Here is a 25,149-nt window from a genome sequence, read left to right on the forward strand (position 1 = left end):
GGGCAGAAAGAGGTTAAAAATGTGAAAAAACACTGGAACGGTGGACAGTTAAAAGCAGAAAGAACTTAAAAAGGTGAAAAAACACTGAATCGGTTGAAAGAGCTTAAAATGGCTGCATCATCTATGTAAAGTAAAAGATGTTGGATTCAAATCCAGCTGAAGAGAATTCTTTGTCCAGTGTTCCAGCTGCTCTCCAATCAAGTGATTGTGTCACTCACTCTAGCTCACGCAATACACATGCAACCTGGTTTTACACTTTATTGTCATAGAGCTGCAGCATCAGTGTTAAAACTGATAACATAATAGCTGGCTGTGGTTCTATATGGGCTGTGGCAGTCATTTTGAAAAATTATATCTCGCAGCAACATATTGAAAAAAAAAAACCCTATGAACTAGTTTATTTTAAAATGTGTGAACTGAACTTTGAACTAGTTCATGTAGAGAGTGAACTTACCCAACACTGGTCATGGCCCCGAGGAGCCCTGGCGGGCGTCCCTTATCTTCATTTCTGAAAGGTGGCAAACCTACCTGACTTCAGTGAGACAGTTATTGATCACTTTGCTGCTCTGAAAGAGAGACGAGCAACAGTTCCACAGTTTCTCTCTGTTGTTCTTCTTTTGTAGAGCCAAGATAATTTTATTTGTTGAACACTCATTTCTCTTGTAGGTGTTACATGTGGTATTGCTATGTAAGTTGACCAAAAAAATAACAAGACGTGGCAATTGTCTTGCTGCCTATTAATTGGAGACCTGTTGTGTGAATGGGGATTTAGTGAAATTGAGGTGTAGGCTTAATGTAAAAATACTAACAGAAGGGAGATTTGCGCTCAAGGTAAACGGTGCCTTCGTTTGCCAACACGGGAAATATACCCCGAGTACGGCCTCTCAGGCAGCCTAGTTCCTAGCGGGACGTCCAGAAAATCGTCAGTAATACAAGCTTAAAAGACCTCTATCACTGATATGTGCTCTCCACAGCCTATGGAGTTTAGTATATAGTTTAACGATCGCTTTGAGAGTTCTTTCCGCCACTAAGAATCTTGGTTACCCGGAGACACAGTCGCCTGACAGACCCAAATCCGGGCTCCCTCACCAACTCTGACGTCAAAACAAGTTACATTGACAACGAGCCCAGCTAGCCTGATGCTAACTAGTCTTGCGTCAAAATCTAGTCTTGGCGAACTGCCACGGACTGTCATGGTTTTACACTTCTGTTGGTTATAATTCATTCATGCAGTGTGTCGTGTCATTGTGAGACATGCAGGATAGGTATAGCGAGATAGGCTTTGTACAGCAAATACTCGGTTTGAATTTAGTGCCGAGAAAAAATGGCACACACCGAGGAAACGACACATCTCTCAGCGACTTCTCAGGTAGGCTAATGTTTGGTAGCTTGTTGGCTACACAGGCTACTTGGTTGAAATGTTGTATATGAGAGAATATCTACGCATCTACGGTTTTCCTTTTAACGTAGGTGGGAAACGTATATGGAACGACAATAAATCCCTCGTTTAGTTGGTAAACGCTAGCTTTTTATGTGTTAGCCTTGTTCAGGCACTGTATATTCGTGAGGCTAGCTAGCTTACTTAACTGCCTCATGTCAACGGTTGTTGAAATAGTCGGGCTTCCAAGCGATGTTTAACAAGTGTGTGCTATTATATACGAAGAGAAGGCGTAAAATGAGTTAACGATCTCAAATGTATTATATTATTGTTGTTGTCGTAACGTTGAATTACATTGTTCTTGACTATTGCAATTGTATAGATTATCGTGCACTGTAGAAACGTTTAAAGGAAGAAGATGTTTGGATGGCCACTGTTTGTATTGAGGATAAGAAACGAGCAACATGTTAATTCCATACACGATCACTAACCTCCTGTCTAAAGTCCTCTTTGATGTAGTTTAAGAATACGTTTAAGGCTAGTGGTGGCCGAGGCAAGTCTTAACCAGTTCCCTCACACACGGATGTTTGGATCACTTTATGCTGCTGTTCACAAAGTGTAACGTATTAATATATTATGTACATTCAGGTCATGAAGCCTGTTGAGCTTATACGGGCTTTATCTAGGCATGAGCGGCCTTGTTCACTTGTTGCCAACTGTAGTTTATTGTGGCGTTGTAATTCTACTGTATTTGTGTCACTGAATTGATATGACATTTTACTCAGTTGATTTTTGACATGTAGAGCATAACAGTAGAGTCTGTCTCAAATGTGCCCCCTGCTACTTGAAACACTCAGGGTTTGGTTGAGGAAAGGGTGGTGCCAGGGTAGAGCCTACATGAGAATGAGAACGACTAATCTGTAAGGATGACTGTTATTGTGCTGGTCTTCTTAATACAAAGATACATAGATAGATCAACAAGCCACTAGGAAGAGAATGAAATAAGTAAAGAAATAAAGGTGCAAGTGTGAAGAGTTTGCAGTTAAAAAAATTAGCATGTAGAAGATGGGATACATTCAGGAAGTATACAAAAATAAACAATTGTAGTTGGTTATCATGAGTTCATTGCTCCAGTGCACTGCACAGGGTTTGTGCTTTGGTATGGACTGATGTGTGCCTGAATGTCTGTTTGTCCAGAGATGTGGTATGGAGTGTTTCTATGGGCAGCAGTCTCCTCTCTGGTCTTCCACCTGCCTGCTGCTCTGCTCTCTCTCGCCACACTGCGCCAGCACAAGATGGCCCGATTCATGCCCATTGCCATCCTCCTGATGGGCATCGTTGGGCCAGTTTGTGGGGGAGTCCTCACCAGTAAGTCCTTCATGTATTTAACTGTAAGGGGCAAATACCTTTGTCCCTCTCAGCCAGTCGCTAGTTTGATTTCCCTGGTCTGCATATCAATATATATATTCTCATTATTTTTTATCAGATCTATACGTTTCAAAACAAATGGGAGAAATGTGTTTGCACAAGGCACAGGTCAGGTATTGGTAAACATACTGACTGGCCACCGCTGTCAACGTTTTTTGTGCCTCTGATTCATGTCTTCATGTCACTCTGCAAACAGTCCATTCATTTGTCACGATGGAACTTCATTCAAAGCAGAGCTCCACCAAACAGCCTGCAGTCGTTGCGAAGGTTATCTGATGTGTCAGTTTTTCCTCTAAATGTAACCCGCTGCTGGATTTTCAGGGCTGCCGCAACAAAAAAAAGATATGATTTTTGTAGGTATAATAAAGTCGACTCATTGAACCGGGGTGAAGTTAGTTTTAGGTTGGCTATTCGGCAGATATTCACTCGGGTCCAGCAGCAACTTTACTGAGGTTTGGCCCACTGTTAGCAGCAGGAGGACGGTTAACTCACCTCCAGAGCCTTGCGCTGAATCATTGGAAACTGATTTAGGGACTTTCGTTAAATTACTGTATTGACCCTACCATAGGACAAGGTTTTTTTTTTTAATGAAAATAATGGGAAAAGGTGGGGTCATCTTATAACCTGGTTGACATATGCTGATAGTTGTCTGGGTCGACACACCACAGCAATGGCGGAGGGCGCCAGCTTATTGTGGAGATGTCACTGACACTGTGGCTGGGGTTATCTGTCAATCACAGTGGAGAAGAAGTGACAGGAGATGAAAAATGGAGAGGCGTGGTGATTGTACAAAGCAAAGTGGATCAAAAGTGGGGCAAGTTAACAGACATCTGAGGTGGAAATATTATGCTAATTTTAAGATAATGGTGGTCAGTGCACCCCGCGACCCTGCAGAGGATTAAGCGGCGTACATATAATGTACAGATAATGGATGGATGGATGGATGGTGGTCAGTGCAGTAGAGGCGTCAAACAACTGTCAGGCAGCCAAGAAATATGGAGTTACGGAGTGTAACGTCTGAAGATGGCAGGCCCAAAAAGACCTTCTGAAAAATGCTAACAGTAGGAGAAAAGCTCATCGTGGTCCTCAAAGTGGCTGCTTCCAAGAGATTGACAGGAGGGTATGTGAGTTTGTTATTGAGAAACAAATTTTGGTTATCAGAGTCTTTTTCTGAAGATTAGTCTTGAAAAGAAGGGTCGTCTTATAATCAGGGTTGTCCTATATTCGGGTCAATACAGTACTTAGCATAAATACATTAATACAAAATAATTGCAGGTTTTGCAATATCTTTCGAACCACTATCCAACTATTAGTTTTTTTTCCATTCGTGGTAAGTGCAGGCCTATCTCCTAAAAATCAGGTGATTTTATTTATAGAAATTAGATGTGCGAGTAGGACCTGAGAGGTATTGATGTTGTGACGTCAGACAGCATGCGATGCGGTAAAACTATATTATGCTCCAGGGCTCCAGACTGCGAAGTGGTCTCCCCTGATAAGCCTAGAAATGTGCCAGAGTCAAATCCTAATTCAGAGGATGAGTCTGAAGACAGGGGTGTGGCGTAAAAGGGCAGAAAATAATGTTTTCATGAAGAATGAGTGCGCAAATTTGACTCAGAGAGACGAAATCCATGAACCGCAGATTTTGCAGTCGATACCCGCAACATGTGGGGAACACGAAATCTGTAGGTCATGCTGGCACTACAGTTAAAACATAACACACTGGTCAAACACCGTGTTAGTCTAAGGGATAAAATATGCTGTGAACTGTGCTCTAACGAAAATGCATCTTCACTGTTAGCTGCATTTAGAAGGCTAGAGGCTGTTAATCAGTGCGCTGCGGAAGCCAAATTAATATTGTGAAGGTATTTAAAAAGGTATTAAAAGGTGTTAAATTCAACTTAATAATTTCTGTATAGCACCTTTTATTAGTAAACTGGATGAGTGAGACACCTATTGTTATTGTGTTTCAATGCTTCCACTATTTTATATGAATATTAATATGCAGAAATTATGATATTTTTTCTCAATAGCTTCCATGTCTGACTTCTGAGACAGATTCTGTTTCCATAAACAATATATAATAACAAAGAAAATAATGGTACAAAAGTTATTGGTAACATATTTTCAAGCAGCAATATCAACTCCTACACTATTTTGTTTCATGTCTTAGATTCAGATTCTGAAAATGATCTTTTTTTTCCTTAAAAAATCTCACCAGTTGTCACCATTTAAAGGGTCATTTTTCACAATGTTCTCACACTCAGCGCACAGCTGCTACAAAAAAAAGAACTTTGGACGTGTGGGGCAAACTATTTATTTTTTAGCTGAAGCTGACAACGGTACAAAATAAATGTAAAGAGAGACATGGTGGAGTCGTATATTTTCCTGCTTTTTTGTCCTTTGCCAATCATCGGCACTCAGTATCGACAGATAATCCTAACCCTAACCCTCAAAATCAAATGACTTGGACTTGGGGACAAAAAAAACCTGATCGGGACATCCCTAGTACGAATTACTGTACATCGCTTTGGACAAAAGCATCTGATAAATTCCCTAAAATGTAAATGTCATATTTTGAATCTGAAAAACAAAAACACAGTTGACAATGCACTTCTCCAGCAATATACATATGTGAAGTAGATCAGATAAGAGAGACGAGATCCCTTGCTTTATAGCTGGATATGTTAGGCAGCTGTAGCAATATTGCAGCCTGAGATATTGCAACGTAAGGCCAAAGATGATTGTAAAGATTTTGATTGATTATGTTTTCCCCTTTTTTTAAGGTGCAGCCATCGCAGGTGTGTACAAGGCAGCAGGGAAGAGGATGATCTCTTTGGAGGCTCTTGTTTTTGGTGTTGGACAGTCGTTTTGTGTCCTCGTCATCTCCTTCCTCAGGGTACTTGCTACCCTTTAGCAGTGCTGAGGCCCTCCTGGCTGGCCCTGATGCTGCCTGTCTGACACCAGTTGCACCTTCTTCTGACGGGAACTGAGTTTATCTTGGTACAAGCTGATGTTTAGCAAATCCTGCGACACATGTAAACCAGTCCCCGGCCCAGGACATGATGTCAATTCCTACTGATGGACAAGGTCAAGAGCAGATTTGATTCAACTGTCAAAGACAGATCTGTGTGGAAACTAATGTTTTGCAGCACGAAGGCTTCTAGGAGAACCCGATGCTACATTTAAAGGGCAACCACACACTACATACAGTATAAGCTGTTTATTTGAATATACTGCTAACCCTGACTGTGTATCCTCAGTTTGTTCCAAAATGAAGAGAAATCCACCTTAAAAGATCATCTTATCTAAGTTTGCAGGGTTTGCAGGTTAACAGCAGTAGGACACCTAACCTTTCTCAGGGTGTGTGTGGGTGCGAGTCTGCGCATGTGTGTCTGTGTGTCTCTCACTGTCAGTCAACAGTTTGACTGCAGAGAGACAGAATAAGTGGCAGGGTGATGCACTGTTGAGACATGAAGATGATGGTTATATGCAAGATTCTGGCTTTTTCCCTTGTGGCCTTAATTTCTATTTTCAAACTTCCAAAGTGGTGTTTATCTTCAGGGCTGTCTGTCTTTAACACTCTGTCTCTTGCTGCTCCTTTTGTTCTTCCTCATATTTTTCGTTAAAACAGTTTATGTCTGACTGCCTGTGCATTATTAATCATTCCAAATTAGTTAGAAGCACCTACAACATGTTCCCATTAAGCTTTCTCAGCTAATTAATATTTGGACAGGCTTACAAGTATAAAAACATGTTTTTCCTAGATTAATACATTGTGTCCTTAACACAGCCCTGAAAAATTCAGCCTAAAGAATGTATTTCTACTCAGCTTCTCAGTTTGTTTGTTCAGAGTGAATATACCGGAGGTTTGAAAGTGGAAGGTCAGATTACGTTACAAACCCAAAAGTAAAGAGCTTTTCAACTTCTTTTTTTTTCTCTGAGTTCTTTAGTGACAGTGGACTTGTATATAATCTAAAATATTTTAAGTCTTTGTGACCAAATGTAAATTTCTGTTTTATTTTTCTGCACTCAATGTGCATACAATGTTTCAGCAGAAGTGCACTCCCTTTACATTTTTATGGGCTCTTTCATCCATTCCCCACAGTCTTCAGTGGCTGCTTTTAGTTGTTTTTAGTAGCTGACAGGGGCTTTTCAGTTAGTATTGCTTGTGCAACTTGCATATGCAGACATGTAAACTCTATCACATTCATTTTTCAAAAGAAAAATGGAGCTTGTAAGTGTGCTGATTGCTGTTTCTGTATTAGCTACTATTCAAGCTAGCTGCTGACACCACTACCAGAAATGTATTTATTATTGCGACAGGCATCTCTATTCACAATGATTGGTTTTGATTTTATATCTGTGCTTTGATGAGGAGCTTCTGTCAAGGCTGTCTTAGGTCATTAACATAATATTAACATCTTGATACAAATGTCAAATAACTTTGGCATCACCCACTCATGTTGGTTTCATTTGCCTTTGTTTAATTGATGAACATTACTCTTAACTCCCAACATGACTTAGATTAGTTTAAGAGCCCTGGAGGCCAGAAAATAGCTGTGGGCTACCAGACTTTCCAGATTACTCTCTGAATTTGGATCTGCACTCTGTCAGCATAATATCAAATTAAATTCTCAGCACAGGTTCCCTCTATAACACAGAATCAAGGAACTGCCTTAAAGGAAGAGTTCACCCAAATATTAACATTCTGTGATTATCCCCCTAGAATCTAGTGTTCACTATGAATGTAACACAGACAAGACACATGGCAGAAATAATAATGGTGCAGATTGTGTTGTACATGACAATCAAATTTGAAATATTGTTTATGTATTTCCCCACTTATGCTTTAATGCTCTCAGCCTGGAAGTAGACCTCAAACATGATGAGACACTTCCACTCCCCACTACTCCAGATCAGCCACTGTAGCAGCATGGAAGTCTTAACATTACCTTCTGAATTACAGCTGTATTTGCAGACTAGTATCATTGGAACCAGTTACCTGGAAGCTTAGTGGGCCCATTTTATGTTATTTAGGAGATATACGGTACACATGCACAAACAAACGTATGAACAAAGATGAGGAGCCCATTAGACACATGCAGAGGTAAAGAGAGAAGAAATAGCAGATTTGTACTTGTACTGTACTTCACCACTAACACTTAAGTTCTTTTAAATCTGAAATAATATCCTCAAGAGTACATCTAAATATGCAACAAATCACATTGAAGCTAGAATGTAAACTTTTTGGATTCAAGTTAAATTCTGGAAATGAGTTGTCTTTGATGACAACATTTTCAAATTGTAATGCCGCACTATAGAAGTTCAGCACCCATGGGACCAACAATGGCACAGGAAACAGTTGTGGACTGTGCACAAAATGATAATTACCTGCACACACAAACAGCAAAGGATTTTTATTAATTATTGTAGACATACGTGAAGAATCATGATAAAATTCAACACCAGACCACTAACTTAATCTAATCTCATCTAAGTGAAAATTTTAGATAAATTCTTTTTTCATCTGTGAAAAGCTCACTATGAGTCTGGGAAGTACATGCATACCATAGTATACCAAGCATTATTGTTCCCTACAGAGACAGAAATCCAAGCACCTCATTAAAATATCTGGCTGATGCAGAAACAAATGAGCCTCGTTTCAAATGAAGTCTTGCGAACCTTGGCCTTGCTTATATGCTGTACACTTTGGGAACAATGTTTATTTTTGTATGGTTGTGCAATTTAGCTCTTTTAGCAATTGTGTGGTCTCTGGTTCTGTTACAGCATCACATGATGGCGGGTTAAATCACTGATAACTCAAGTCTGGATAATTTTTTAAGCTTGTTCATGATGTTTTAGTATTTCCCCTTTAAAACGAAATGACACAATATGAAAAACCACAAACAAAAAAATCCTGACCCTGGTAAAGATGGTAAATTTGTAATGATTTATTTGCTGGACTGTATGACTGTATAGACTGAATTCAGCTAGCTAATAAATAACTGAAATATATGTATGTCAAAAAGGTAGATGTGTTAGAGGGATGATAATTATGGACTTTCTATCTCATGATTTAGAATTACCATGAGAATATTTCTTGTGTCACTCCATAAATGTTAACATTTCAATTTTGTTTCTAGCCGACATCCCTACATGTCTTTTGTGTATTACAAACAAGCAGTTTTTGAAAGACATGCACAGTAAACTGGAACCAGCTGTCTGATTTTATTGTAGACACAGTGGGTGTATTAGTGTATGTTCCCTCTGATTTACAACCAGAGTATAAAGTGCCAGGCAAGTAAAAGTCTGATTTAAATCACAAATGTCATGTTATGATGAGTACGTTGTTGCTGTAATAGAACCACCTGTATCCACATGGTTTAATTCCACATTTTTGGACTGTTTTTGTTCATTTGTACATGGTTCAAAAGGTTTTGAAAGTTGATTTTATTAGAGTAAATTAAGTGCCAATGGTTAATATTTTCATGGAATAAAAATATTTCAACTACATTGTGGTTGTTGTGGTATACTTTGATGTTCTTTATCCACCCGTAGGTGAACAATGGGAGCTGTAACAACCCGAACAGCATTTGAGATGTGGACTTTGCTTTGATGACTTGCAGCTTGACCTGACAGAAAATAATTGACTGCTAATGTGATAGAATGCAAAAATCATGTTTTCACGATTCAAATTTTTTTCATAGCACTATGAATGTATAAAATCATTGCTTTTTATTTAACAGTTGTTGCCTTTAATATTAACATTGTTAGTTTTAAAACTAATAATAATACAGTATCAAAATGGTTTGTCACAAAATAATTGAAATAAAAAAAATAAATCAAAAGTACATTGTCAGTAAAAACGTAAGATATAAACTGAGACCATTACTTTATTAACTGCAATTCTTTTCTGCTTTGTTGGCACTGGTTTACATTGCACTGAAAGCTCAAGTCACTGCCAATTTGAAAACAGTTCTATGCAACAACAATAATAACCACTTTTTTAAAGTGAGAACAGAAAAATTTGGTGAAGCTGAACATTTACAGTTCCAAAATGAGGACATTAAATGATGAATGATGACATTAAAAAACATGTATAAACTACTGTTTGTAAGTATGAAGTGCATGGCACAGTTCTGGAAATACTGCCATGATCAGGAAGAAAACACAAACTATCACCTGCTACTGTCAGCCCTTTTCTCACACAGAGACGCCGCATTACCTCCGCAGCAGAGGTTCACCAATTCTCCGCCATTGTTTGTTCACACAGAACCAAGTAGCTTCGGCGTAAAGCCACACCAGTGGCCTAGATGTCAATTTGTACAGAAAACTGGCGCTGCAGCTCCTAAAGAGGCGTGACAGTACACGTCATGATGATGTCTGTGTGTTTCCCCCAGTGTCCTCCTGTCAATCTAAACATGTACCCACGGACTATTTATAATCATAAGGATGCTGTTAAAATGTGTTGTGCTTGAGATCCTGACCCACCAAAAATCCTGAAAAGTGACAACATTAAATTTTTCACTGTAAATTACATAATCACCATCAGTGAACTGGACGCTGTCTGACTGTCACTCACAGGGATGGAGGCTGTTTTCTGGGGGAAAGTTCACTGAAGTCTCACTTGGGAGGGATGTCCATCACCATGATTTTTTTCAAGACAGTAACTACAACAATACAATAGTGGAAGGAGACAAACACTTGGTGAGTTAAAGTTCCTGCTGGGCAGACAACGAGTCAGTAGGACAGACAGGATGACAGACACTTTTCCACATATAACTGTGGTATTTTTTTCCTCATATAAGATGCCAAAGACACTACATATTACTATGTTACTGGTGTTCGGTCCTGTAACATTACTTTGTGGGACATTTCTCTTTATTTTGTTGGCTGAAGGATCTGTGTGGTTAGCACCCTGTGAACACCATCAGGCTGACAAGCCCCTGCTCTGTGCAGCTGGCTTATCCAGTCACACAGGTTAGGTTCGGTTCCCCAGTGCTGCACCTCTGATACTACCTCCATCAGAGCCACAGCAAAATTTCACCCCTCACCACATTGGAGGCGTTCACACAGAGGAGGATGCAGACTATTGGCGCAGGATGCTCACACTCAAAGGGCAGTGTGAATGGGGCTATTGATTTAGTCCCTTGATGTTTTTGGGAAGGCTTAACAATTGAGCCAGCACCCTAGGACTACCCTCAGACTCCACCAATCAATGATGTTGTTAATATGATAATAGTAAAACTACTTTAATTTTAATTTACTGTTCATATTTGTTACATGTAAGCCTGCAGCTAACAGACTGGGTTAGTCAGTAATAATAAATTTGTTGCGAAAACTTAAATAATCGACATTCCTGATCACATACTTGTTGAGGAGGAAGAGGGCAAATTCAGGATTTGTTTAGATTCTTTTCAAATCCTGCAACTCTTTCATAAACAACTAGAACCATTTTGTAACAGGATCACACCAGAATGTATAACAATCAAAATGTTATGGTTGAAACTCACTTCTCTGATGTCATATGTTCCTCTGCACCATTCACATCACAGCAGGTGTGATCCCATAGCAAACATAGTCTCCAGTTATACCTATCTTGGTTTTATCTGAACAACACGTTTCACATGCAAGTTCCTTTTCCTATAGGGTCATATTGGGGAACAGTGGTAGCCTAATCGGACTGGTAGCACTTGGCCCTTCCCCATTACCACCACTGAGGTGCCCTTGAGCAAGGCCCACCGACTGCTCCAGTGGCCAACAATCAGACTGTGGTTGTGTTGAAGAGCTGTGAGGCTGTGTGAATGTGATCAGGGTGTTCACATTCACAAGAGAGCATTGCTGTCAGTGAAACTCCCATAATAAAGTTAAAAATTATATATATATTGAATATTGTTCTGCTCTTTACAGTGTGTTAACATGGTTAATGAATAAAAGGATTAAGCTCTTCACAACATGCATGCAACTGACTTAATATAACAAAGTCTCACATAGCTTCTGAGATACTGATACTGAGGTACTGTTTTTCCTCTATGACAACTTTTAAAATAATTAAGTTATTCTGACCTATTCTGTGTAACTTTACTTCGGGTTTCCAGAAAATATCGGGCACGATGTGATCTCTTCCTTGTACTGCACAATAGCTGTTTTAAAAACAAACTGCTGCAGCAGTTAGTACCTCATTGACAAACTCTCGAAAATTCTCTTGTGCTGTTTAGGGGTGGGCGGCTTGATCCCAAAATATTGATCCTATCAACACTCCATACACCTTTGAAGATCAATTCTATCATCATTTGGGTGCAATGTCTTAATAATCTGTCTATGCCAATACGTGTTGTTTGAGTTTGATATTTGTGTTTTAAAGAATATTTAGCCTATCTGGGATAATTCAGTTGAGATTTGACAAGTCTATGGGCCTCTCTTAATATACATTCTTGCCTGTTATTGTGAAATGTCATCATTTGTGGCCCAAATACTGTTCCAATAGAGTGGTGTGGAGATGAGATGTATTTTTGTAGGCTACCTGTATAAGTACCTCATCAAAAGCCTATGTGATTTTTCAATTGGATGTGTCAAACACAAATTTATGATGCCAGACATTTTGTTCAGCAAGATCATTTTCACAGATGAACACCACCTTTGTGATTTCTGAAGTGTAAAATAAATCTCTAGCAGTAAACAGACTACAGCAGTAGCCAAAGGTTTTGAGAATGACACAGATATTAATTTTCACAAAGTCTGCTAATTACAGAGCTTATTTCAGGCATTTAGCCAAAAAACAGTTCAAAAAACTCATACACTTTGAAATGAGGAAGCAGATGTACTAAAATGCAAACTGATTTCCAGGTTTTTGGACTACAGCCTACACCAATCTAGAGAGCTGAAGTCACACCCCTCTCAGTTCCCTTCATGAGAAAAACTTCACACAGAATGTCAATTTTAAAGATAATTTTTCAAGCTTGAGACAGTTGTAGTTTCAATCTATTTCAATTGAAAGTTGATTTTTTCATTAAACTAATGATTAGACTGAAAACACACCATCATGAAAACTACAAAGCAAACGGTTGCATTAAGGAAGTCCTCTCACTGAATGCCCACCAAAAGTAGTAACTTATACTGATACATTTTAGAGTTGCTCCTGTATATTATCTTGCTTGCAGAACTGACAACCTATCCCTTCATATAACTGAAGTTCTCAATATGAGCAGATTTATCATGATTATCTTTTTCACTACCTTTTCTGTGCAAAGTTGGCAGCCATGTTGGTGTTAGTGACATGTTGAGTGAGATGAAGTAGTTCACTGAGCACTCTAACACAAAACATTATGTTTTACTTTAATTACAACTTTGACTATATTGACTTTGGCACTCTGTGGGGAGCCATAGTCATATTATAATATGATGAATAGACCATGAATATTATATTCTTTTTAACATATTATACCCTTAGAGTGTGAAGACAATAAGTAGATTAATACATAGCTGACTGGCTGAAAACAATATTGACAATCACAGTATTCACAATCATTTTAGCCTTTTACTATTCAAAAATGTCAAACATTCTCTGGTCTCAACTTCTCCAGTGTGAGGATTCGTTGCTTTTCTCTTTTTTTTTATCAATGCAATTAATAGCTACGTGATTTGGACTGTCTATTCTCTGACACTTGGAAGGCTAATGGCCAATCTATTAATTAAAAAAAAAATCAACAGAAGAGTTGATCATGAAAAAAAAAATTGCTTGCAGCCCTACATATCATATCAGTGCCATTTAAATTATTTTCATACATCCCAGAAAAATGTGCCCCCAAACACCACACACACACACACACACACACACACACACTGAGCTCAGTTTTCTTAACACTGAATATGTGTTTATTGGTAAGATGCTGACAAATGCACAGATTAGATGTACATTATCACAGGTCAGAAGTGAAGAAATAACATATCATCTCATCAGCTGAGGAAAGATGGAGCAGAGTGAGAGATCTGGAGGGAGCTGGGCTGACTGGCTTTCTGGTCTGTATCTTCATCTGTGCCAGAATGACTCTGTTCTCCCTCTTCTTCATCTTCCTCCTCTTCTACTGCTTCTTCTTGTAGTCCTCTAGGTGAGCCAGTATCCAGCTGGAGGGACCCAGGATGGTCATAAACATGACTGTCAGAGCTATTGCCTGCTCCTGTAAGATACACACAGACACACAAAGGGATTGAGGTTTAATTCAAAGCAGCAAATGAGAATAGTCCAATTTCTCCCAAAATAATTTCTGTTAATGTGATGTAGATAAATGGGCAAGAATGTTAAACACAGGGTTACGGTTACTAGAGCACCAGAAGGAAGGAAATGGTTTGAAGTCTTCTATTCCTGTTAGCGGTTAAATGACATAACCAGGATCCAATGAGAACTGTGAGAAACAGTACTGCTGTTTCTCTGTAACTCTGTAATTTGTGATTCAGTCATGGAGTGTTGTGTACTTGTGTACATATGTGGCCAAATAAAATGGGTCATTAACTTTGGCAGGTGTGATGGCCTCAGGGTTGGTCCTGCTCTGTCCCCTGTTGGCTGTGTGTTTCCTTTGTTTCAGGAAGTTGATGGAAGGAGCAGTGTCATCCATCATATCAATCAGACCTGCAGGACCCTCTCTCACTCTCTCCTGCCCCGACCAGAAGACTGGTCATCATTTTGTTTCTATATTGGTTCCACATACACTCACGCTCCCACACACAGACACTGCATACATACTGACAAATGATATACATACTTCTACTGTGTATTTCCTTTGCTTAATGAAAACATTTTGCATTATTTACAGACTATGTATGGCCTCCCTCTTTTGTCACATACTGTTGAGCCAGGTTGAGACACAGGAAACACACCAAAAACAGTTGGATTCTGTAGTCTGAAGAATTAAATAAAAAAAAAAACACCACTCAGCTTTTCTATCCTGCCTCTCTATTTTCAGGACTCCAAATTTGGTACTGTCATCTCCAATGACTTATTACAGTTATTACAGTAGAGTCCATATACTGATTACGTTAGAACAGTCTATTGACTATGCCAGTCTATAACTATTAAAGCTACAATAAGACAAGGGACTGGTTTGTGTTTTATGTCAAAATTAGCTTGACTTGTCTCTCTGTCTTTACTCTTGGTGTAGAAAAAAGTTATGGTAATTTTGGTTGTAGTTATTAAATGAAGTATTAAACAGAGTTACAAATTGACAATTAAGTACCTTTTATGAGACTTGTTATTATTGAATGAGCTATACTTATAATTAGCTATCATATCACAGGAAGTAACCTCCTATAGTGTAGGCCAGCAAACTGTTTGGTTTTGATTGTTTCTGCCAGCCTTGGCTAGGAGGTCCAAAATTGCCATGGTAGTTGTGTTAATATCAGTAACTGAACTACCAAACTGTAGCTACAGTCAACAGCAGAGATGTCCGGATACCATTTTTTCCCTTTCCTATTAAGATACCTGAACTCATACTCAATACCAAATACTAATCAGATACCAGTGCAACGGAATGTCGTTATCACAATGTGGCACACAATAATGTGTGTATATGTTTATAGATGTTAAGAAGTTAAACACGTCACTTGCAAATAATGGATATTGGCTCCACAAAAAATGTTGTCTAAAAACCTGTCTTTTAGCTGATAATGATTCCAATGGTGGCATATTGTAAAGACTTGACAGAAAAAAATCTGCTTCAACTGGTGGCCAGTTCTTACATATTGCACCTTTAAAGCTGGATAAAGTGGATAGATGCCCTCTCTAAGTGGGGCAATAAGCCACACATATAAAAGGTAACCAACCATTTATTGATACTGACTGGATAATATTGTGATTAATCTGTCCCTGTGAATGATATGTGTCACAATGAGCAAAATTATGTTAACATTACCATAACTTGTAATCTTTCATTTTAAAATCGTTTCAAGCCAGCCATGTCGGACAGTTCTTATCAAGGTCAGTCGCTTGACATCTGCTCTACAGGCAGCGTGTGTAGACACAGTGACGACACGGTATTAAACACTGTTAACTCTTTAATACGAAACTTCTACAAATACAACAAATTAACAACACAGCATCATAAATATATTGGACTACCATGACAACATTTCGAGATAAAGCCTACAGTTTCTTGTTTATGTCAGAGCTGGCTGGATGTGTACGTGTTGGCATTGAGCGGAATCATGGCGAAAGACTGACGCACTTGACGAAAGTGTTAAAAAAAACAAAACAAAAACAAAACATTCGTATGATAAGTTATGATGTGACACAGAAAATCAGCGTATTCAACAGTCCTAATAGATGGATAATGTTTTAAGGCAGGACGACACAGGCAAGAAAATGTAAGGTTTGACGCAGGCAGAATAAGGCAGACCTGCTCAGGACTATGATCTGTCATATGGTGACACATCGAGACGCGGAACAATTAACACTTGATAAGCTGGCGATCGGTTCATGGCCTGCAGCGGGGAATATGTCTTTCCCCTGAGGACTAAAAGCACCCGCTACGGTCACGTTGGTTCAGTAAACAGAACATGAACTCACCCCTGCACTGATATTGTTTTTGGCAGGTTTGGACGCCACATTAGCCACAGAGACCAGCGGAGTCCTCAGCGCGCTCCTAAACAACCGGGACACGGTGGGTAGAGACATAGCGACGGTGCAGTGGTGCTGAAGTCGGAAGGACTGGAGGACAGGCCGACACAAGAAAGCAGCTTAATGATACTGCTGATACTGATACAGCTCACTGTACCTGCACTTCTTCTCTACTTGCCAGGCGCAACGCGCGCGCGTGTAATGGGGGGGGCGAGCTGCCCTCTGGGAAATTTAATTGGCCGTCTCACCTCCGGTATCTGACACCATGACCGTTGAGCGGGGGACATGTCCTCGTGTGAACCCTGCAGTACTGCTGCTGGCCGCTGAACACGTCACTCTGTAGTGCGGCTGTTCAGAGCGCAGTCGTCTGCCTCACTGTACTCCACATACAAGGAGATGCTGCGCTTGTGTTTTGTTTTTGTCAAACATGTCATAAATAGAAAGAAAATAAAAAATAAATAAAATCACGTAAAGCTACATCTTAAATTCTATTCTGCCACATTTACACACCAAGTTGTGTGTACTATATTATGATTACACATACGAGTCTATTCTATTTCTTACCTTTTTATTATATTGTTTATTTTTATTATTTGTTGTAATATTACTGTACATTCCAGCTCTTATACTAAGAACCTCCCCTGGCACACTTCATTATTCATCCAGGATGTATAGTTTATTTATACAAAAAAAGTAAGAAACAAATGCAAGCATTAAAATTCTCCACAATCCAAATTAAGATTCAAGCTTGCTGAAATAAGACACTGAATTTAGCTTACCTTGATTCTCTTAAGTTTCTGATCTTCTGTCACTTTAGTCTAGCTTCTACTATCATACACCGGTGATCACACAATATGTGACATTGCAACTTCATAAATTATCCACTGTTCACACGGGAACGGCCTTTCAAAGGTCTTTTACTGAACCACTTGCAGCATTTCACATGTGCAACTCACTGCCTACCTGCGTTCAGCCTTCTGCTGCCACTGCAGGCAAAACATGAACCTTGGCCACTTAAACGGTCTCAATTCGCCCTCTGCTGGACTTTTATAGGTACTACAATATAACATCTAAGACTAATGATGCTCTCTGCAGTGGGGATGTGCATCTTCAACACTGAGGCGATGCGATACGCATCTTGATACACTGCCAAATACGATAGATTAAAGATTCGTATGAAACAACACTGATACGAAATTATACGATTCTCCCACCTACTGTGATACAGTGCGATACAGTACAATTTGGTTTAACACTATGCGATACCATGCGATACAGAAGAATATTGTACAATGGAATACAAAGTGGTGCAGATAGTTCATATTCATTCTTTATTTCTACAATGTGCTTCACACTTTTAACAGGGACAATGGGAAACTAAACTCTAAGCAGTGGTGCCTCTTGTCAGTTATAAGCTGCTAAATGAATGCAAAAGTTGTACAGATTGACACACATGTTGTCACTGCCCACGACTTGTTTGAAATGGGTCCATATCTCTGACTTTCCTCCAAACTAGCTCAAAGTTAAAGCTAGGGTCTGTAATGTTGTTCAGAAACACATTTTGTTATACTGGGTGCAATGGTCCTGCTATCCTGAGAGTAGTCAATACATTATGTATTCAGAAAAAGGAAAGAAAATAATCAGACCTCTGTGGCAGCGGCAGGATTGAGAAAAAGCTGACCAATCCATGCTTTTTGGCTGAATAGCACGGATTGGTCAGATGTTCTGATTGGTCAGATGCCCCCACGTCTCGTTCTGCCTTCGCCCCCCTCTGTCCCTCCCTCCTCCGCACGAGCACAAGTTACCTTTCGCTGATGGCGGAAATATTCAGCTCACTCCTCTGCAGAAGTACAGAGCTGCAGGAGAAGACGTTCATTTGGTTACAATGGCTGAGAAAATGCAGTCAGCGTTACTTATAACTGCTCACCCCGCTAGATATGGCTGTGATGAAATAGGCTCTGATAAAGAAATAAGGCAGACCCAAATCAACATCGGTGCAGGGTTTGAGCAGTGGAGACAAATGGGGCATGTGGAGGGCCTGAAAAGTGATGCAGAGGTTGTTCTCTTTCTGTTGGACAGGTAATGATTTGTTTTGTTTTGGGGGGATTTGTTATTTTCATGAAATATGTAAGGTTTGCCAACTTGGCTACGTTTGTAGCTCGTATTAGCCCAGTGCTAACGTTAGCTTCTTTGTGTGTTGTTTTTAGCCATGAGAATGGCTAATGAGTCGGCTCAGTTTCCGCTGGATACGGGTCTGCTGCGTTGCGGCTCCGATCCGGTTTTGCTCCGCCTTCCAGCAGTTCCCACGCTTGGGGTTTGTGTCTGTCACGGCGCAGTAGGGTAGACAGCTGGCCTCAGGACTTGTGCTGGTGTCAACACGGAGTGTTTTATTTTGAAAAGTAACCGGATGTTTTTTGTTATTTTGGCACTTTACTTCTTGTCTGCTCCGTGCTTAATTCAGCTGAATTGCTGCGTCGTGCTCCAGCATCTCCTTCTCCCTGCTGAGTCCCACTGCCAGATGCACATTCAAGTTTGTGGGGGCGTGGCTTTGGACGGAGCACTGACGGGATGGGGGGGGGGCTTAGAGGAGGGGCCACTTTCAAATCTTGCTAGCTCTCCAGGATTGTAGACCCTAGCTTTAATTCTCCTGTTTTTATTTTTTTCTTTACATCTTTAAGCTCCATGTTGCACTTAAGCTACACAATCAGTGATGCCGGTAACGCGTTACTCTAATCTGACCATTATGAGTAATCTGTTAATATCTCCAAACCAGTAATCAGATTAAAGTACTAATTTAAGTTATTCACTATTGTGCTACTATTAATTTTTTCATTTTCCTTGGTAAAAATATATATTTTGGCTTTCTTCTTGCGTCTCGGGGAGTGATATGACGTATGCCACAAGTCACGTTTTCAGCACGAGGAAAACTCACGTGTACACCACACAGCAAAACAAACACTAACAACAGGTGAGTTCACGATCAAGCAGCGCTGCCTAAATCGTGATGCACGCTGGTTCAAATGTGTCCACGATGACCTGGATGGGAGTGGTTTCTGCGCCGCATGAAATGTCACATGACCTTAAGTTATTGCGGGAGCAAGGCGGCTGCAGAGCAGTTGCGCAGTTGTTCTCCAGGCATTGCGTGATCCTAGACCTATGAAAAGCCGTTTGAGCATTTATTCAATATCCTTGATATCAGACTTAAGGTTCATGTACTAGTAAGCTTTTTGTCCTCACTAGTAAGACAATTTGGCGCACTAGTAGAACTACTAGGGCGCACTAGTAGAACGACTGTGTCTTACCAGTAACGTTTTTTCCACTACTAGTGCCACTTTTCAAACCCTACTAGTAAACTACTGTGCTGCACTAGTAACACAACTAGACCCTACTAGTAGGCATGTGTCACTCACTAGTAGCATTTTGGATCCTACTAGTAGCACCAAAATGCCCACTAGTAGCACTAGTAAGGCATTTTTTACCTCACTAGTACCACTAGTAAGTACAAAAATGTCCACTAGTAGTACTAGTAAGGTATATTCTACCTTACTAGTACTACTAGTAACAGCAAGAATGCCCACTAGTAGCACTAGTAAGAGCCAAAATGTCCACTAGTTGCACTAGTAAGATGTTTTTGATCTCACTAGTACTACTAGTAAGGGTCAAAATGTCTACTAGTAATACTAGTACGTCTCTTTTGGCATCACTAGTACCACTAGTGAGGTCCAATGGGCCTACTAGTACTTCTAGTAAGGTGTTTTTTACCTACTACTAGTACTACTAGTAAGAGCTACAGCAACCACTAGTAGCACTAGTTGGGATATTTTGGACCATACTAGTACTACTAGTAAGGGGAAAATGCTCACTAGTTGAACTAGTAGAAGCCAAAATGCTTACTAGTAACACTCGTTGCACAAGATGCTAATGGAAAGGTGGGAAATAAGCATGCATTGAGGCTTCCTATTGGCTCTCTAATTCAAAATAAGTAGTGCCGACAAATCAAGACTCAGGATTTTGTCATTATCCCACCTGCTTCATTTGCATTTTGCGCACTAGTACTACATGTTTGCCTGACGAAATGCAACTAGTGACACTAGTGGATTCATGGTGCAGCTTATATGTTAACTAGTATGTACCAAACTGTCCATTAGTAGTACTAGTACAGTATTTGTGACCTTACTAGTACAACTGTGGACCAGAATGTCTACTAGTACTACTAGTAACAGGCAAAATGTCTACTAGTAGCACTAGTGAGACATTTATTATCTTACTACTACTGCTAGTAGAGGGCAACATGTCTACTAGTACTGCTAGTAACAGCCAACATGTCTACTAGTAGCACTAGTAAGGGCCAAAATGTATACTAGTAGCACTAGTAAGTAGCAAAATATCCACTAGTAGCACTAGTGGGGGACTTTTGCACCTTACTAGTAGTACTAGTAACATCAAAAATGCTCACAAGTGTTGCTAGTGACAGATAATTCTTTCTTACTAGTGAGCCTCTGAACCTCACATGTAAGGAGTTTGGCTGTACTAGTATGACACAATACACTACTAGTGCGCAACTAGCGCGCTACTAGTATGCAATTGTACACTACTAGTGCATGACTTCATGCAACTTGTGAGACATTTCTGTTACAAGTAAGACATTTCTGTGCACGAGTACGACAACTTTGGCATCCTAGTAGGACAACTACATCTTACTAGTGAGGCAAAACTGTGCACTAGTTGACAACTGTGCGCTACTAGTACTACTCGTGAGGCACTTGATGTTAACTAGTAGAATTTTATAGTGTCACTAGTAGTACCAGTAACGCACAGTTGTCAACTAGTGCACAGTTTTGCTTCACTAGTAAGACGTAGTTGTCCTACTAGTATGCCACATTTGTCCTACTAGTGCGCAGAAATGTCTTACATGTTACAGAAATGTCTTGTAAGTCGCATGAAGTCATGCACTAGTAGTGTGCAATTGCATCCTAGTAGCGCGCTAGTTGCGCACTAGTAGTGTATTGTGTCATACTAGTGCAGCCAAACTACTTACATGTGAGGTTCAGAGGCTCACTACTAAGACAAACTTTCTTCTACTAGTTACACTAGTAAGAAAAAATTATCTGTCACTAGTAACACTAGTGAGCATTTTTTATGCTACTAGTACTACTAGTGCCACTAGTGCTACCAGTGGATATTTTGCCACTTACTAGTGCTACTAGTTCACAACTTGGCCCTTAGTAGTGCTACTAGTAGACATTTTGGCTGTCACTAGTAGTACTAGTAAAATCATAATAGCCTCACTAGTGTTACTAGTGGACATTCTAGCCATTACTTGTGTACATGTAAGTTGCAAGATGCCGCCACTAGTACTACTAGTGGACTGCATGCAAATGAGGAAGGTGGGACATGGATTTTGATTAGTGAATGTTCAAACTGTGTGCTTGAGGCCTTAAAGGGGCCGCTCTGAATACCAGAGTGTTTAGCAGCAGTCATTTCGGAAGAACTTGTTTTGTATTATTATAAAATGAAAATTAACTGAATGCATTTCTAATATTAAAAGGCTTATTAATTAGGTCATTTATTTGTTTATGTTTCTTAAGTATTTTTTGTTTATTCATGTTTATTATATACATTATATTACTTACAAATCAATATCAATTTTATCTCCACTTGTAGGAAGTAAAATATTCAGAGCTAAGATAGATAGATAGATAGATAGATAGATAGATAGATAGATAGATAGATGATTAAGTGGCTAAGATATGCCCAGAATTATTATTGTAATAGTTATTGTCATTACTTTGGTCCCCCCTAGCAGTACTAGTGGTGTCCTTGATATCAGTGATATCCGTGATATCTGTGATATCAGTGATATCCGTGATATCCGTGATATCAGTGATATCTGTGATATCCTTGATATCCTTGATATCTGTGATATCCTTGATATCTGTGATATCAGTGATATCCGAGATATCCTTGATTTCAGTGATATTAGTGATATCCGTGATATCCTTGATGTCCTTGATATCACGGATATCACCTTGTTATGTTTTCGGGTTTTTATTACCATCGTGACAACAGTAAGTGACTGATTTTATTTATCCAAAAAAAGTTCTGAATGCACGGGTTTTGCATATGTTTGCCGTTTTAATACACATCGTTATCAATATGTGTAAATATAAAGCAATATTATATAATATTACAAATGTGTGTGGGCTGTTTGTTATTTTGAATTTAGTTACGTCAGCGGTGGCTATAGCGTTAGCTCCTAAAGTATTATGGTAGCATTGGCTTTTTTCTATGGCTATCGTAAGGTAACTGTTTATTTATAACCGTGTGTTCAGAGGTTCGACTTTTTTAGTTAAGAGTTTAGCACAGGTAAACTAAACTAAATACTACTGTGACACTATAAAATCATCAACTGACCTTTTTCTTACATCATAGGGATTTCCAAGACAGCTGTATGGAAATGACTGTGGCATCTTCATGTTGATGGTAGGAGACATTATTGGTCTTATGTCACTCATGCTTACAAGATATTAACATAAAATTATGAATGTTTTATTCATAGTATGCGCTTCACACCGTACTGGATGCCCCTTATGATTTCACTGTTGTAAATTGACCCGCTCATTCAAATTAAACTGAAAATCCCCTAAAATTTCATCTGACTTATGTACAGTGGTATTTTTTTCCTTCATCAGGTGGACTTGCCAGTTCTGGAAAGCGGTGGTGTGTTATGCTAATGGAGAACTCCGACCTTGGAAGGTGAGAGCATAAAAATGTTGACATTTAATTGACTTGGAAGTGTTAACACTTTATCTCTGTTATACCTATAAGACATTTATGTTTTTTCTTTAACTCTTTATTTGAGCCATGGCAAAATGTTTGCCCACTGGACAGACACTTGATGAGGTGAGATGAGGTGTCACCAGTCTTCAGACTGAAGAAGAGGAGGATGGATGACATCACTGAGGTCAGATTCTGGGTATGCAAATCAGGTACTGTAGGTTTGTTTAGAAGTACCCCCCACTGGAATGCTCAGAGGGGCTTTTTGATAAGTTCCCACAGTGGCACATGTTGTAATAAGTGAATATACAGCCTGGGGGAGCGTTCAGGCTGGAGAAACTTGGACTAAAGAACAAAGAAATCATTCAAGTTGGGTGTTATTTTCCTTTGAGAATACTATTACCAAAATGTTTCATTTTTCTTATTTGATCCACCACTCGGTCATTAAAATTATTAATATTAATATGATTATTATTATTATTATTATTATTATTTAGGTTTACTTTGGCAATGTTTACTTAACATATTCTTCATCAGTATTATCAGTATCTACATCTATCAGGGTGGATTAGTTTCTTGGTGGCATCATTGCTTGTATGTGGATATTAAAAAGTGATGTTGAATTATTTTCTTTTTCTGTCTTTTTAGTAAGAGGAGCAACTACAAGGCACAGCCTTAGCAAGCCAGTGTGTCCATTGCAAAAGCGTCTGAGACAACAGTGGAAGCAGTAGGCGCATTATCCTGTTCTATACTGGGATTAATATGATGACAAACTACTTGTGAAGTGTCATTTTGCCACATTCTATGCTCTGTGCTTCAGTATACTATATATGTAAGATGTAGATCACAAATGAAGGAATACAATATGTTATCTTTATGTGAATCATGGAGGTGATGATACTGTTTGTGTAGCAGTTATGCTATATGAAGACAACCTTTTTTCTTTCTGTCCTTTCCATAGGACAAATTTAAGATTATGCATGGCTGCAAAAGGGCAGCAGAATGGGTAGAAACAAACCAGCATTTGTTTTCAGGCAAGGTGGAGTTGCCTGATGCAGTGCAGATGGGAGAGGGGGACTTTGGGTTGAGGAGGAGAGTGTGAGAGTGTGACCAGGAAAGAGAAGGCATCTTGGAGCCATTCAAATTTCTGTTCTCCAGAATTGAAGACATGGACATTTAGTGAGGAGATGAGTGATAAACAAGGCTACTTGACATAGTGCGAATGTCAAATTGATGGTTGATGGCCTTGTAGGGCACTACTGCTGTGCTGAATAAAGGGCAGCTGATTGTTTGATCATTTTGTCATTTTATGTGTGTTTTTTTTAATCAAGCACCAAATAATTAACGTTGATTATACCATGAAGAAAACTGGTAAGTTAATGCATTTTAAGATAATGAATAATTTGAACTATTCTTGCTCTTACACATATGCTGACATTGTTATGAGCATAATTATTATTATTATTGTTATTATAAATGATTATTTAAGCATAGTGAACAAATTGATTGGCCTGTATGTCTTCTAAAGACCTTCAGGTGTATTATGTATAAAAGACTTAGGTGAAATATACACAGCACACAATAAAATAATGTATTTAACATGATGAATATTGTACAAAAAATATAAAAAGCAGAGGCTAATTGTGTTTGTATGTTATGGTTTTAAGTAACTACTCCTGCCCTCCACATATGCGCTGAGAGTGCTTGCATAGGTAAAATATAACAGACGTATAGGCCTACCGAGGTAACATGCTGCGTAGACAGATCAACATGTATGCCACATTTAAGAAATGAGTGGCTTTACCATTACGATGTAGATTAATTAAATATAAATCAGTGAAAATAGCGCTTCCACCGGAAGCGTCTACCTCAGACCTGGGCAAATTACGGCCCGCGGGCCACATCCGGCCCTTTGTACGTCCCTGTCCGGCCCGCGTGAGGCCAATCATAAACACCA

The 25,149-nt window shown here is 39.3% G+C and overlaps 2 protein-coding genes and 1 long non-coding RNA gene across 5 annotated transcripts; 2 read left to right on the forward strand and 1 right to left on the reverse strand.

Annotated features, from left to right (window-relative positions):
- The first annotated feature begins 1,083 nt into the window (after positions 1-1,083).
- On the forward strand, positions 1,084-9,319 carry tmem170a (transmembrane protein 170A). Its single transcript, XM_037107585.1, has 3 exons — positions 1,084-1,369; positions 2,576-2,746; positions 5,590-9,319. Exons 1-3 carry the CDS (start codon positions 1,255-1,257, stop codon positions 5,718-5,720), a joined length of 417 nt encoding a protein of 138 aa, XP_036963480.1. The 5' UTR covers positions 1,084-1,254; the 3' UTR covers positions 5,721-9,319.
- A 4,339-nt stretch (positions 9,320-13,658) lies between these two features.
- Positions 13,659-16,620, reverse strand: LOC119025111 (cytochrome c oxidase subunit 8B, mitochondrial). Its single transcript, XM_037108469.1, has 2 exons — positions 16,365-16,620; positions 13,659-13,983 (listed from the first exon to the last, which is right to left on the reverse strand). Exons 1-2 carry the CDS (start codon positions 16,470-16,472, stop codon positions 13,888-13,890), a joined length of 204 nt encoding a protein of 67 aa, XP_036964364.1. The 5' UTR covers positions 16,473-16,620; the 3' UTR covers positions 13,659-13,887.
- Positions 16,621-18,237: 1,617 nt separating this feature from the next.
- Positions 18,238-24,592, forward strand: LOC119024715. Of its 3 annotated transcripts, none has more exons than XR_005076573.1 (5): positions 18,238-18,494; positions 22,848-22,898; positions 23,108-23,171; positions 23,278-23,391; positions 23,841-24,592. It is a non-coding gene; the product is annotated as an uncharacterized LOC119024715 (long non-coding RNA). The 3 variants fall into 3 exon arrangements; XR_005076574.1 differs by having other exon boundaries at positions 23,278-23,379; XR_005076572.1 differs by having other exon boundaries at positions 23,278-24,592.
- Positions 24,593-25,149: the final 557 nt, after the last annotated feature.

The sequence above is a fragment of the Acanthopagrus latus genome, chromosome 8 (genome assembly GCF_904848185.1).
Source record: "Acanthopagrus latus isolate v.2019 chromosome 8, fAcaLat1.1, whole genome shotgun sequence".
Classification (NCBI taxonomy): Eukaryota; Metazoa; Chordata; class Actinopteri; order Spariformes; family Sparidae; genus Acanthopagrus; species Acanthopagrus latus.